The sequence below is a fragment of the Priapulus caudatus genome, unplaced genomic scaffold, assembly GCF_000485595.1.
Source record: "Priapulus caudatus unplaced genomic scaffold, Priapulus_caudatus-5.0.1 Scaffold66, whole genome shotgun sequence".
NCBI lineage: Eukaryota > Metazoa > Priapulida > Priapulimorpha > Priapulimorphida > Priapulidae > Priapulus > Priapulus caudatus.
This window is the reverse complement of record NW_014577127.1, coordinates 379911-393990: the sequence shown is the minus strand read 5'-3', so window position 1 is coordinate 393990 and position 14080 is coordinate 379911. Positions and strand designations below refer to the sequence as shown.

The 14080-nt window shown below is 43.1% G+C and overlaps 2 protein-coding genes across 2 annotated transcripts in view; both read left to right on the top strand.

Moving 5' to 3' along the window:
- LOC106821255 overlaps positions 1–9586 on the top strand; it is a 20321-nt gene extending 10735 nt beyond the window's left edge. Inside the window, exons 4-8 of the mRNA XM_014825978.1 lie at positions 3002–3120; positions 5804–5996; positions 8640–8722; positions 8810–8944; positions 9556–9586. Of these exons, the coding sequence (XP_014681464.1) occupies positions 3002–3120; positions 5804–5996; positions 8640–8722; positions 8810–8944; positions 9556–9586 (561 nt within the window). The remainder of the gene's footprint in view (positions 1–3001; positions 3121–5803; positions 5997–8639; positions 8723–8809; positions 8945–9555) is intronic.
- A 140-nt stretch (positions 9587–9726) lies between these two features.
- LOC106821254 (kynurenine formamidase-like) lies at positions 9727–10509 on the top strand. Its single transcript, XM_014825977.1, has one exon. It carries the CDS (start codon positions 9727–9729, stop codon positions 10507–10509), a length of 783 nt encoding a protein of 260 aa, XP_014681463.1.
- The last annotated feature ends 3571 nt before the right edge of the window (positions 10510–14080 follow it).

Sequence of the window (14080 nt, the reverse complement as noted above, 5' to 3'; positions counted from 1 at the left end):
TTGCCTGAATTAGCTGTTTGAAGAATTTAATAATAAGGTGGTAGACAATTTCAAGCGAGCTAGCATGAGCTACTATTATTTATATTAATTTTTAACTAAATCACTAAATCGTGAATACTAATAAGTTTGTGATCTTGTTTGTTTTTAAACATAACGTTACATATGACGCGCAAACGCGTTTTCGTTCGTTTATATAATAAAAATATTAGCATTTATTAACTAACAGTTAATGAGTTACGCTATATGATCAAGGTCAGCTAATGTGAGATCTGCGAGTTTTTGTCGCCTAGGTCGTAATAGTCAAATCTTGTGAATTAACATTGATAAACACTGGTAACATGATCGCATATCTTTAGTGCAGCTCGCAATAAAACGGTATCGTGATCCTTGCCTGATATTTCCGCATGCCAGATATTATATCGTATTTAATTTCGTTTTTAATTAATCTATAATGGCAATTGTACAATATTAAATTTTAATATTCTCTGTCATATTAATATTAATATTTGTTTGTTAACTGAGTTAATTTGGGCGGTTTTAAGGCTAATTCTTATTATACGACACAGAGTCAATAAATAAAAACTCATTTCTCAAACATTTTTCAAAGAAAATAAACAAACTGAATAATATCCCATAGAATATATACACAATACTAGAGCACTCAGAGAGCACAGACCTCGCCAAGGCAGTGAATTGTCTCAATGTGAAAATTTTTTAATTAATTAATTAATTAATTAAGTCAAAAAATTAATTAATTAATTAATTAATTGGATCCGGATCACCACCAAAATGTAATCAATTCTAAGTTACCCCTTTTCTGACCTATTCTGGAAATTTTATTTAATTAATTAATTAGTTAATTAATTAATTGGATCCGGATCCACCACCAAAATGTAATCAATTCTAAGTTACCCCATTCTGACCTATATCCTAAAATTTTATTAATTAATGAATGATTTAATGAATTAATTGGTTCCGGATCACCACCAAAATCTCATCAATTCTAAGTTAGCCCATTTCTGACGTATCCTGAAAATTTTATGACAAATCCGTCCATAACTTTTTCAGATTAGCTTAACCTGTATGATACAGGCGTTCGGCGCGGCGGCGGCGGTGGCGGGCCAATCAGCCAATCAGCGACCGTACACAAACCCATAAACTAGAGTCCCTATATACAGAGGATATAGGGACTGTATATACTGTACGGACTGTGTATACTGTGTATACTGTGTGGACTGTATATAGGGATATATATACTCTGTATATAGGGACTCTACCACAAACCCACAAACCAACACTCAAACACACGCCGGTGAAAACATAACCTCCGCCAAGCCCCTGGCGGTGGTAATAATGTCTAAAGAATGTTATCAGGCAGTTTCGAACGCAGTCATACAGCCATATAGCCATAGTGAGTGCGTGTGTATAATGATACGATACTGTATATGGTATACTATCGGGTAGTCGAAGTCTCTGTCTAACTGCATGGGCTTGTAGGTAAACACTCGTTTCCATGCATCCCTCAAACCGCCCTCGGTCGTTTTCGGTGTGCAGGTTAAACTATGGTTAAACTCACTAAACTCCGTTTAATTGACTGTATTATCATTATTTTAAAGTGGTGCCTTACGTTTAGAATGACTACCATTACACTTACGTTATCTATTCGATTCTAAACGGTGAAAAGATCGAGAGCTTGGACTACGTCTTTTACGGGCAAGGGCGGTTTGGGTGATGGATATAGCCCAGTCATATGTATTTAATACAAAAGTGCAATGCAGGCAAACCAAACCAAAGATGAATTAGGCATCTAAGAACTCAAAACAAAGATGAATAAGGCATCTAAAAACTCAAACAAAGATGAATAAGGCATCTAAGAACTCAAAAACTTAATTTTAAATAGAATACAGTCAATTAAACGGAGTTTAACCTGCACACCAGAAACGACCGAGGGTGGTATGAGGGATGGAAACGAGTGTTTACTGGACTTGTAGGCTTCCGTAAGCGCACAAGTAAATTTTACTGCTGATGCTTGGCTAACGCTTCATTTAGGAGTGTTCCCAACTTTGATATCAATTAATGATTAATGATTAATGATTACAACAGCATGAAAATCACGGCTTCTTCTCCAAAATTTAATTACTCACGACAATTCCGACATTCCGATTCTCTAGAATTTAACAGTTACCTGACGTGACACAAGTGTGCACAGGTACACAGAATGGTAAGGCAAATACACACTGCAACGACAACGCCCACCATAACCATGCCCGTCCCTAGGCTAGAGTACTAGAGCTAGCCCATCCCAGGCCTTTAAAAAAGTGGGGGGGGGCGACAGGACACGACGGACGGACCGGACGGGACGTACGGGACGGACGACGGACGGACGGACGGACGGACGACGGACGGACGGACGGACGGACGGACGGACGCGACGGCACGGACGGACGGACGGATGGATGGATGGATGGAGAATGGATGGGATGGATGGTAGGATGGATGGATGGATGGATGGATGGATGATGAATGCGATGGATGGATGGGTGGGTGAGAGCGAGAGTCAAGCGAGAATCAGAGCGAGAGTATGATATAAACATCTATCACATTTCCCAAAATTATCATTAAGCGGTAATACTCTACAATCTACATGGTTGCGCATGTGCAAATCGTTTTTTTCTGCAGCATCACCTAAAATACATCGAATATTTCGAATCGTTGCTTCTATTATTACTTGCGTTGTTATCTGTTGTTTCAGCTCGATAATATGGATCCCGGATTAATCGCTTTGATAATGGTAACGATAGCCATCTGTCGTGTTGAAGGAATAGGGGAAAGCACTAAATTTGTTCAATCCACCTGCTGGGAGTACTGGAATTGTTATCGACATTACGTACGACTTTGCCGAAAACGAGACGATTTATTGGCCATCATCTGAGGATTCTGAGCCGTTACCATTAGTACCATTAGCTACCGTTAGTAATACTCTCTTACTCTCGCCTAAAAGGGAACTATTCCAGAGAACGGTGCTAACTACCAGACCAATATAACTACTGTGCGGCTGAGCACGGGGGAACCCATATCGACCCCTCTACACTTTTATCGCGGCGCCTGGGCAGTCCATTGGTATTCCTGTCGATGGAATGATCGGTGATGCCGTCGTTGTAGACGTTACGCCAAGGTCTCTGGACATGTCGATTACCAAGCGACGCGAATCTACGTGTGTGGGAGGAGAAAAATGGTAGGATACCGGTCGCGAAGTATTCTATTCTTGTTCACGGGATGGGGACGGTACTGGCCTGACAGGAAGAAATTTCTCGCGGCACGGAGTCAAGAATACGATTCAAACTAAAACGTAACGTACAAAAACCCATACAACACTCTTCGAGAAAGAATATTGGTAGGATAGAAACGTAGCGAACCTAGGACCAACTTCCTCCAACAGGAGCGATGGTAATCGGTCTCCCCTTGAAGTTCGCGGGGGTTCTGGCGCCCCGCTCCGTATCATTGGTCTGTTGCCACAGGCAACTAGATCGGCTGCAATATACCACACGGCGACGTAATGGCTGATACTCCGCATGCTCTTTTTATTCTTGCCACAGTAGCCTTATAAAAATAGCTATTAGAGACACAGGCTATTGTAAATCTTTTATTGTTAGTTATAGTGTTATATCATACATTTATAACTAAATCGACAATCTGACGCGTGTGTTTTGCTACATGTGAGCAATGCTATTGACAGTTCTGATGTAGTTAATAGCTTGTTTGATATGCTTTACCTCTATTTACTTTACATTACGTTCACGAAAGTTCGTCTAGTTTCTGGTCACAGTATCTCGTAACTTACGATCTAAAATCACACAATTATCCTTCTTTCAGCATTAGACTTCCATTGAATCTTTAGTGTTCACCATTGATTATGAAGATCACGCCTGAAAATACATGAATAAAGTGAATTGAGAAGCATGTGATTTGAACTAGTTAAGATGATAAGATGGACGTCGTTGGCGAAATGTACATTTCATACAATTTTTGTCGGCAAGTTATCAGCGTCCTCTATTGGCTGACGTCACGACACGTTGGCTGAATGCGGCTTCCATATCTTTGCTATTAATCAACAAAGTGGTGTTGTGCATCACAGTAGAAACACCAAAGTGAGCGTACACCTTGATTGCTTTCTCTGACTATCTGCGTATATACTAAATTCTATCTGATATATAATTTCTTCCTGTCTCTTTTCTCCCCTCTCTCTTTCCCTCACGCTTACTCTTTCTATCCCCCCTCTCTCTCTATCTCTCTCTTCTACTCTCTTTCTCTCTCTCTCTCTGTCTCTTCCTCCCTTTCTAGCTCCCTTTCTTCGTAAGCCCTCGGGCGCGCGCGCGTGTGTTGGTGGTGGTGGTGTGTGGGTGCGTGCGTGCGTGCGTGCGCGCGCGTGTGTGTGCAGTGGCGTAGTTAGGGGGGGGGGCGGGGCATGGCCATGGTCATGGCAATGCCATGGTCATGGTCATGCATGGCCATGGCCATGGCAAAGGTGGCCATGCCCCTCCCCTGTTGATCCGAATGTAAAAATAAAAAATAAGAATTGTTCTACTAAAAAGAGAATTGTCCTAGTCAGAATGAAGACTATGTGTATGACATGTGTTGTATCGTCCCTCTGCGGGTTAATAGGGCTTTGCGACTAATTGTCTAAACTTCTAACCCTAGCAAGTTATTGTTGTTATTGTAATGTAACCCACCGCGCGCACTCTAACCCCATAGACCCAGACGGTGATTGGCCGGGGGTCGGATTGAAATGTCGCCGGGCGGTTTTCGGAAACGTATAAATAGACACGGACGAAAGATCAAAAATGAGTTACCTACCCAGGAGACGTACGTGAGTCATTACCCAGATCATACGTGAGTTATTACATGGTCATTCCTATCAAGATGTAGCGGACGAAGACGAGACACGGGGCGTAGGCTTGGGTGCCTAGGTTGCCGTAGTGTATATATATTTGTATTGTGCTTACTAATAAAGTCAGTCTTCAAGAACAAATTCTTTTACTATATCGTCTTTACTCCTTGCTACAATCTGCTACCTTTTGCTAACTCGACGCTGCTACGATGCCGGAGCGGAGATCAACAACTTTACAACTCTACGATTCTACGATGCCGTTGCTGCTGCTGCTGCTGCTTTCCCGGGGGATCCCTGCTGTGTAGTGGGATTTATCCTGGGCGCTGGGATTAAGGAATAATCCTCTATACGTGAGGCGTGCTGCATGTAGTGTTAACGTTGCACCATTAATGTAAGCTTTGATTTTTTTAATTTACCTTCAATTTTTCTTTTTTCGTTTTCCGCTTCTTTGAAGTTAGATTTTTGTTCTTTTTTGCGTGCATCTCCTTTTCTTTATTGTTTTTCTTTTGTCTTGTTTCTTTTTCTTTTCTTGTTTGTCTTTCTTTATTATGTTTCATTCACTTTTCAATGTTAACGATGGGGACAGTTGGTCATCAGACATGAACTCCTATATATGTTATGCTTTATATTTAGTGTGAATGCTGTTATCAGTGACTTAGATATAGCACGCATGTCATGCCTTACCTATACCGGTATGACGTAACCTACCGAATCTCTACACAGACGTCACGTGACCATTACGATTCGATTACATCGTCGATTTGCTCGGTCGTTAAATTATCGAGCAGCGATCGATTAAATTATCGATCGCTGCTCGATGAAATGAGATCGGTGAAATCAAATCTGTCGAATCGTAGATTTGCAAGGTCTCGCAGATTTCTGTGTGGTGGTAACGGCATCCACGTGTACGCACAGTGGCTGCGGCGGCGGTGCAGGTGGCGGCGGCGGCGCTGGCGTCGTCGGCGGAGCCGCGAACCCGGTTCCCAGCTGCGGCTCTCAGGACCTATGCAAGGGTGACGGCTGCTGCCTGCTGTGTGTGAGGCGGAGCATCAGCGATAGCGGACTCTCCCTGCCCTGGAACTACGCTTCACCCCTCATGTACCTCAAGGTAATGCCTCTCGCGGCCTGGGAACGAGGTGACGGTGGGGGAGGGAGGGGAGGGAGGGGAGGGCAAGACAGGAATAGAAGATAGCGGGAGAGGGGTGGAGAGATATAGAACGATTCAGTGAGTGAGTGAGAGAGGGGGAGTGAGAGAGATAGCGAAGGGGAGCATGTGTAGGGGGAGGGGGTAGGGGAGACGCGTGGCCGTGTTTGTTTGATACGTGTGTATATGTAACATTTAACAATAATGTTTTTTTACATGCGACTGTAATGTACGTGTAACATACACAGCATGTGCATGTGATGTATATAATTTGTACATGTAATCATTTTCCCATTGACGACTTGAGCGGTGCTGCTGTCGGTGTAGACGTTAGCAAAAATATCGAGAATAATGGGAATACGCATATTATATTCATAGAAGACCTCGCGATGCTAGACTTATCTATTTGCATAGTTGAAATTGTCGCTCAAAAAAACGCGCGGATCTGTCCGGCGCCCCACTCTTAATGATCGGCCCGTTCTATAGGTGATGTTTGGCGTGGGTCACCACGTCACTACACGACGTTATGTCCACAAAGGAATACACCAAGTTCTTTTGGTCCGGCACCAATAATGTAGCGTCGATATATGGCGTAGATGAGCATTTACACAGCAGCAATGAGTTTGTTCAGTTACAACGACAGTTTATTCTAAACACAGACAGCAAATATATATAGTAGCCTACAGTTTCAGTGGAAACATACCAGTAGATGTGCAGGCCCGGAACGCTCTGCTCCTCTACATTTTTGGCGCATTTATAAAGCCCGAATACTCTCTTCGTGACCCGTCCGGGCGTCATTATAGCCTCTTTCCGTGTCCTCCTTTACCCGACCGGAGGACATTCTGGGTTACTCATACTTTGATGATGACGCAGTTGCGTTGTCGACCTCCGGTAACTGCAACGTCGCGTGTGCTCGTTTTTAATTACTTTTTATATTGTCATGTTTATTTTCCTTGAGATCTATGGTTCGCTGTTATGATAAAATGCTGTATTATATACTACTGATACACTACAATTTAATATATATACTTTTTTTTACGACTTCTTTACTTCTTACGTGCCCGATCTTATAAAAAATATCATATATTAACAAGCTCGCGTTTATTTTGGAGCAGTGGGTAGGACGGGAGAATCGAAAAGAAGGGGTGTACGCGTGGAAGAACGATTGGAGTAAAATAAAGATGGATGGCAAGGGGGTTGAGAGAAAAGAACACGATCGCTAAAAGATACTCTATTAGCACCCTAGCTGTAAATCGCCTATTTTGACATTGTCACATGATATTATTACAACTTACCGGTTTTACACGTGACACATGACTTAAAAATAAACTGGTTGCGTGAGCCACCTAGTCTTGCGCTGGTATGTAGTGAAAATTAAAAGTGGTGAGCACGGCCGCGGCTGCATAGAACCACATCTGCCAGTAAGGAAAGAACGACGAATACTTAACACCAGAACAGGAGACAAGGAAACATTGCATAGACACCGAGGACCTCAGGTTGGTTTATAGTATACGTCTATTTATTTTGAGTTGGTTAAGTACAGATTAGGCTTGTTATAAAATCTGGTTTGATGTGATGGCAGCGGAAGTTTATGTTCTTTGTCTCTAATTTCCACGAGTTAAAACGTCGTTTTTATGTTGCCTGACGGATTAGAGTGTACGTAAATTTGCTGATAAGGTCAACATTTCTACACGTAAAATAGCGGCATATACAAATAGTATCCAACAGGCTTCTCGCCTATAAGCGTTTTCTTTAGAAGAAACGCCACTCTTCGAGAAAAAAAAATGCAAATATCGGTAAGCACACCGCCATCTGCATCTGAAGATTTTGTGCTACTTGTAGCTACAGATGTCCAGCTCAGTTATAACATGCAGTCAGGAAAAACTAACTTTTGAAAACCCCGCATCTTCCGCTTTTGTTATTCACGATAACCGACATTCGATCCGTTGGATGATACCCATACACCCCAAGGGGGAGTGAACTATATAGGGACAGGGAAAAGAGGAGGTGCCGGCAGGATGAGGGAAGGAAGAGGAGTATCTGGAATAAACGTAAGGCACAGCCCGATGAGAAAGGGAAGGAGCAAGAGCCCACTGAGATAAAAAAAAAAGTGTAATGCAGGATGGTAAAGTCTTGTCTAGCGATCATGTATACACTCATATATGCATATGTGTGTAAAACGTTATTACACGGTTTATAGATGCATATACATATATTTAGCAGGCACGTACAACATCACGCAAAAATAGTTTTTTTAGCATTTCTTTGTTCTATAAGTATTTATATAAGTTCTATAAGTCTTCCGTATCTATAAGTTATTCTTCGTCACGTATTCACATTTCTGTACATTATATTCATGCTCCTGATATACTTGCCAGCATGGTCTGTTGTTGCAGTAACGTCGTCCTTCAAACAGTTTTCCGTGGTTGTACGCATTAGCATATTGGAACATACCGGTTTTTTCACGACGACACGTATCGACGCCCCTCTACACTTTTATCGCGGCGCCTGGGCAGTCCATGATATTCCTGTTGATGGAATGATCGGTGATGCCGTCATTGTAGACGTTACCGCCAATTAAGGTCTCTGGACATGTCGATTACCAAGCGACGGAATCTACGTGTGTGGGAGGAAAAACATGGTAGGATACCGGTCGGAAGCATTCTATTCTTGTTCACGGGATGGGGACGGTACTGGCGTGACAGGAAGAAATTTCTCGGCACGGAGTCAAGAATACGGTCAAACTAAAACGTAACGTACAAAATCCATACAACACTCTTCGAGAAGAATATTGTAGGGATAGAAAACGTAGCGAACCTAGACCAACTTCCTTCAACAGGAGCGATGGTAATTAGCGGTCTCCCCCTGAAGATTCGCAGGGGCCGCTCCGTATCATTGGTCTGTTGCCACAGGCAACTATATCGGCTGCAATATACCACACGGCGACGTAATGGCTGATACTCCGCATTGCTCTTTTTATTCTTGCCACAGTAGCCGTATAAAAATAGCTATTAGAGACACAGGCTATCGTAAATCTTTTATTGTTAGTTATAGTGTTATATTATACTTTTATAACTAAATCGACAATCTGACGCGTGTGTTTTGCTACATGTGAGCTATTGACAGTTTTGATGTAGTTAATATCTTGTTTGATATGCTTTACCTCTATTTACTTTACATTCCGTTCACGAAAGTTCGTCTAGTTTCTGGCCACAGTATCTCGTAACTTACGATCTAAAATCACACAATTATCCTTTTTCAGCATTAGACTTCCACTGAATCTTTAGTGTTCACCATTGATTATGAAGATCACGCCTGAAAATACATAAATAAAGTGAATTGAGAAGCATGTGATTTAAACTAGTTAAGATGATAAGATGGACGTCGTTGGCGAAATGTAATTTCATACAGTTTTTGTCGGCAAGTTATCAGCGTCCTCTATTGGCTGACGTCACGACACGTTGGCTGAATGCGGCTTCCATATCTTTGCTATTAATCAACAAAGTGGTGTTGTGCATCACAGTTCTGAGATTCTGAAGCACGTTACCGATTAGTACATACTTTACCGTTAGGTGAATACTCTCTTTACTCTCGCCTAAAAGGGGAACTTATTCCAGAGAACGGGTTGTAACTAACCAGGACCAATAAACTACTGTGCGGCTGACCACCTGCTGGAGACCGCAACATTATCGACATGACGTATGACTTTGCCGTAAACGAGACGATTTACTGGCCAACAGCTGACCCGTTTAATATGACGGTCGTATTTAAGGGTATCGTCCCATCGAGCGGAGTTTACTTAGAGGTCAATAATTTCTGTGCGGCTGAGCACGGAGGAACGCATATCGACGCCCCTTCCCATTTCTATCGAGGCTCCTGGGTAGTTGATCATATTCCCGTTGATGGAGTGATCGGTGATGCCGTCGTTGTAGACGTTACCGCCAAGGTCTCTGGAGATAAAGATTACCAAGCGACAGAACTTGATCTGCGTGTGTGGGAAGAGAAACATGGTAGGATACCGGACGGAAGTATTCTATTCTTGTACACGGGCTGGGGACGGCACTGGCCGAATAAAGAGAAGTATCTCGGCACGACCACGAAGGATACGAGCTTGCTTCGTTTTCCTGGTCTTCATCCTGACGCGGCGAAGTGGCTAGTCGAAAATCGCAAGATCAAAGCCTTCGGGATTGATGCAGCTTCCCTGGATTATGGCCAGACCAAAACGTACAAAACCCATACAACACTCTTCGAGAAGAATATTGTAGGGATAGAAAACGTAGCGAACCTAGACCAACTTCCTCCAACAGGAGCGATGGTAATCGGTCTCCCCATGAAGATTCGCGGGGGTTCTGGCGCCCCGCTCCGTATCATTGGTCTGTTGCCACAGGCAACTAGATCGGCTGCAATATATAACACTGCCACGGAATGGCTGATACTCAGTATTGCTCTCTTTATTCTTGCTGTAATAGCTGTATGAAGAATTTAATAATAAAGTGGTAGACAATTGCAAGCGAGCTAGCATGAGCTACTATTATTTATATTAATTTTTAACTAAATCACTAATCGTGAATAACTAATAAGTTTGTGATTCTGTTTGTTTTTAACATAACGTTACATATGACGCGCCAACGCGTTTTCGTTCGTTTTATAATAAAATTATTAGTATTTAGTAACTAAGTTAATGAGTTAGGCTATATGATCAAGGTCAGCTAATGTGAGACCTGTGAGTTTTTGTCGCCTAGTTCCGTAATAGTCAAGTTCTTGTGAGTTAACATTGATAAACATTGGTAACATGATCGCATATCTTAGTGGCAGCTTAGCAATGAAACGGTATCGTGATCCTTGCCTCTGATTTTCCGCATGCCAGATATTATATCGTATTTAATTTCGTTTTAATTAATCTATAATGGCAATTATACAATATTACAATTTTAATATTCTCTGTCATATTAATATTATATTTGTTTGTTAACTGAGTTAATTTGGCGGTTTTAAGGCTAATTCTTATTATACGACATAGAGTCGAATAAAGAGTTCAATAATTAAATGCTTATTTCTCAAACATTTTTCAAAGAAAAGAAACAGAAACTGAATAATCCCATAGAATATATGCACAATACTAGAGCACTCGGAGAGTACAGACCTCCGCCAAGGCAGCTGAATTCTCTCAATGTGAAATTTTTTGTTAATCAATTAATTAATTAAGAGAACAAATTAATTAATTAATTAATTGGATCCGGATCACCACCAAAATGCTACATTCATATCTAAGTTAGGGCCATTTCTGACCATCCTTGGAAAATCTTGTATTAGATTAATTATTATGTTATATTAATGAAGTTGGTTCCGGGTATCACACCAAATGTAATCAATGCTAAGTTACCATTCTGAGCCTTTCTGAAATTGCCTTATTAATGATTATTATTATTGGATCCGGTATCACACCAAAATCTCATCGAATTTTAGTTAGCCCATTTGCTGACGTATCTGAGCAAATTTCTTGACAATCGTTCCATACTTTTCAGTGAGCTAACCTGTTATGATAAGGCGGTTCCGGCGGCGGCGGCGGCGGCATCGGTGGCCGGGCATCAGCAATCAGCGAGCTACACGCCCACAGACCACAAACCCACAACCACCTCAACACCGCCCGAGTGAAACATACTCTCGCCAAGCCCTGGCGGAGCTTTATATGTTAAATAATGTTATCTGGCAAGCAGTTTCGAAGCGAGTCTCGTCCATTAGCATAGTGAGTGGGTTTGTTATTTCAGGCCGTTACGGGAGTTTAATTGCATATTTGTGTACGTGGTTTGTTTATACCAATCAATAGTAATCGCGTGTTCCGTGAATCACTTTCCAGCGATTCATGTGCGAAGTGTGAAGCATGGGTGAGGGTGTAGAGAATCGAGGAGGAGAGAAGCTGGTGAGAGAAGGGAGGAGCGCGGCGACGGAGCTGGTGGCAGAATGAGAAAGGGGCGGAGAGGGAGAAGGTCGGGGAGAGACAGGAGGGAGAAGTGGTGGAAGCGAGGACGGGAGAGCTGGTGGAGAATGAGGAAAGGGAGAAGTGGAGCTCTCTTGTCCTTCTCCCCGCTTCTCCCCTCGTCTTCTCCACCAGCTTCTGCCCCTTCTCATTCTTCCACAGCTCTCCCTTACTTCATTCTCCACCAGCTTCTCCCCTCTGCCTTCTCCACTCAGTCTATTCCGCCTTCCTCATTCCATCACAGCTTCTCCCCTCTCATTCTCCAACCAGCTTCTCCCTCCGCTTCTCCCGGCTTCTCCCTTCCTCAATTCTCCCCAGACTTCTTCCTCCTCCTTCCACCAGCTTCCTCGGGCCCCCCCCCGTCCTCTTCTCCACCAGCTTTTCCCGTCTCCTTCCACACCAGCTTTCTAACCCATGCCAGACGGTGAATTAGCCGGGTCGGTCGCATTGAATTGGTCGCGGGCGGTTTTGGAAACGTATAATGAGACAGGGACGAAAATAAAAATGATCGTTACCTACCCAGGAGACGTACGTGGAGTCATTACCCAGATCATCGTGATTCATTACCATGGTCATTCCTATTAAGATGATAGGCGGACGAAGGACGAACACGGGGCTAGGCCTTGGCGGTGCCGTAGGTCGTGCCGTAGTGTAGTATATATTTGTACTTGTGTTACTAAAAAGTCAGTCTTCAAGAACAAATTTCCTACTAATCGTCTTCTACTCTTGCCTACAATCTGCTACCTTTTGCTAACTCGACGCTGCCTTACGATTGCCGGAGCGGAGGTGCAACAACTTTACAACTCTCGATTTAACGATGCACGGTACCGGAGAAGAACAAAAAACCTTTTCTAGTTACAATACAATGTACTCAAAAGCTGCCTCAAATACCTATCTCCTGCGATCACATTTTAAAAAAAATTCTGGGGAAGACCCTCACTGTTATATCATCTTAGGTAGCAGAGCGAACAACGAACAAAATGTTCGCCTTTATGATGGCGCCCAATGGAACATTACAAGATTGTAGAGCCTGAGGGTGGTGGCGTTACGTCGGGTGTGGCAGGAGGGAGCGGAGGAAACCCATTAAAATTATGTATCGCACCATTTTTGCGCAGTTCGCTGTTTTTCGCCCCCCTAGTTAAAAAATCCTGGCTACGCCACTGTGCTGCTGTGCCGTGCGTCCGCGTTGCGTGCGTGCTGTGCGTGCGTGCGTGTGTGTGTGTGTGTTGGTTGTGTGTGTGTGTGTAGTGGTGTGTGTGTGCTGTGATCTGGTGTGTGTGTGTGAATGTGTGCGTGCGTGTGTGTGTTTTTCCATGAAGCGCTTACTGATTTGCGTGGGCCGCTACTCAGGGTATATAGCATGATTTAATACGTAACCGCCTTGTCTTCTTCCGTTACCACACTTTGCATACTTTGTAAATAGCTTCTTCTGTTTTATTTATATCCGCCAAATGGATGTCCTTCATAACGGTGACGATTGCGACGCGGCCAACAGTATTCGTGCGGTCAATCATGCGGCAACGTATATCGACGCCGCTTCGCACTGTGAACGCAGCGCCTGGGTAGTCGCTGGAACATTTTCCCATTGACGGCTTGAGCGGTGCTGCTGTCGGTGTAGACGTTAGCAAAAATATCGAGAATAATGGGAATACGCATATTATATTCATAGAAGACCTCGCGATGCTATAGACTTATCTATTTGCATAGTTGAAATTGTCGCTAAAAAAACGCGCGGATCTGTCCGGCGCCCCACTCTTAATGATCGGCCCGTTCTATAGGTGATGTTGGGCGTGGGTCGCCACGTCACTACATGACGTTATGTCCACAAAGGAATACACCAAGTTCTTTTGGTCCGGCACCAATAATGTAGCGTCGATATATGGCGTAGACAAGCATTTACACAGCAGCAATGAGTTTGTTCAGTTACAACGACAGTTTATTCTAAACACAGACAGCAAATATATATAGTAGCCTACAGTTACAGTGGAAACATACCAGTCGATGTGCAGGCCCGGAACGCTCTGCTCATCTACATTTTTGACGGATTTATAAAGCCCGAATACTCTCTTCG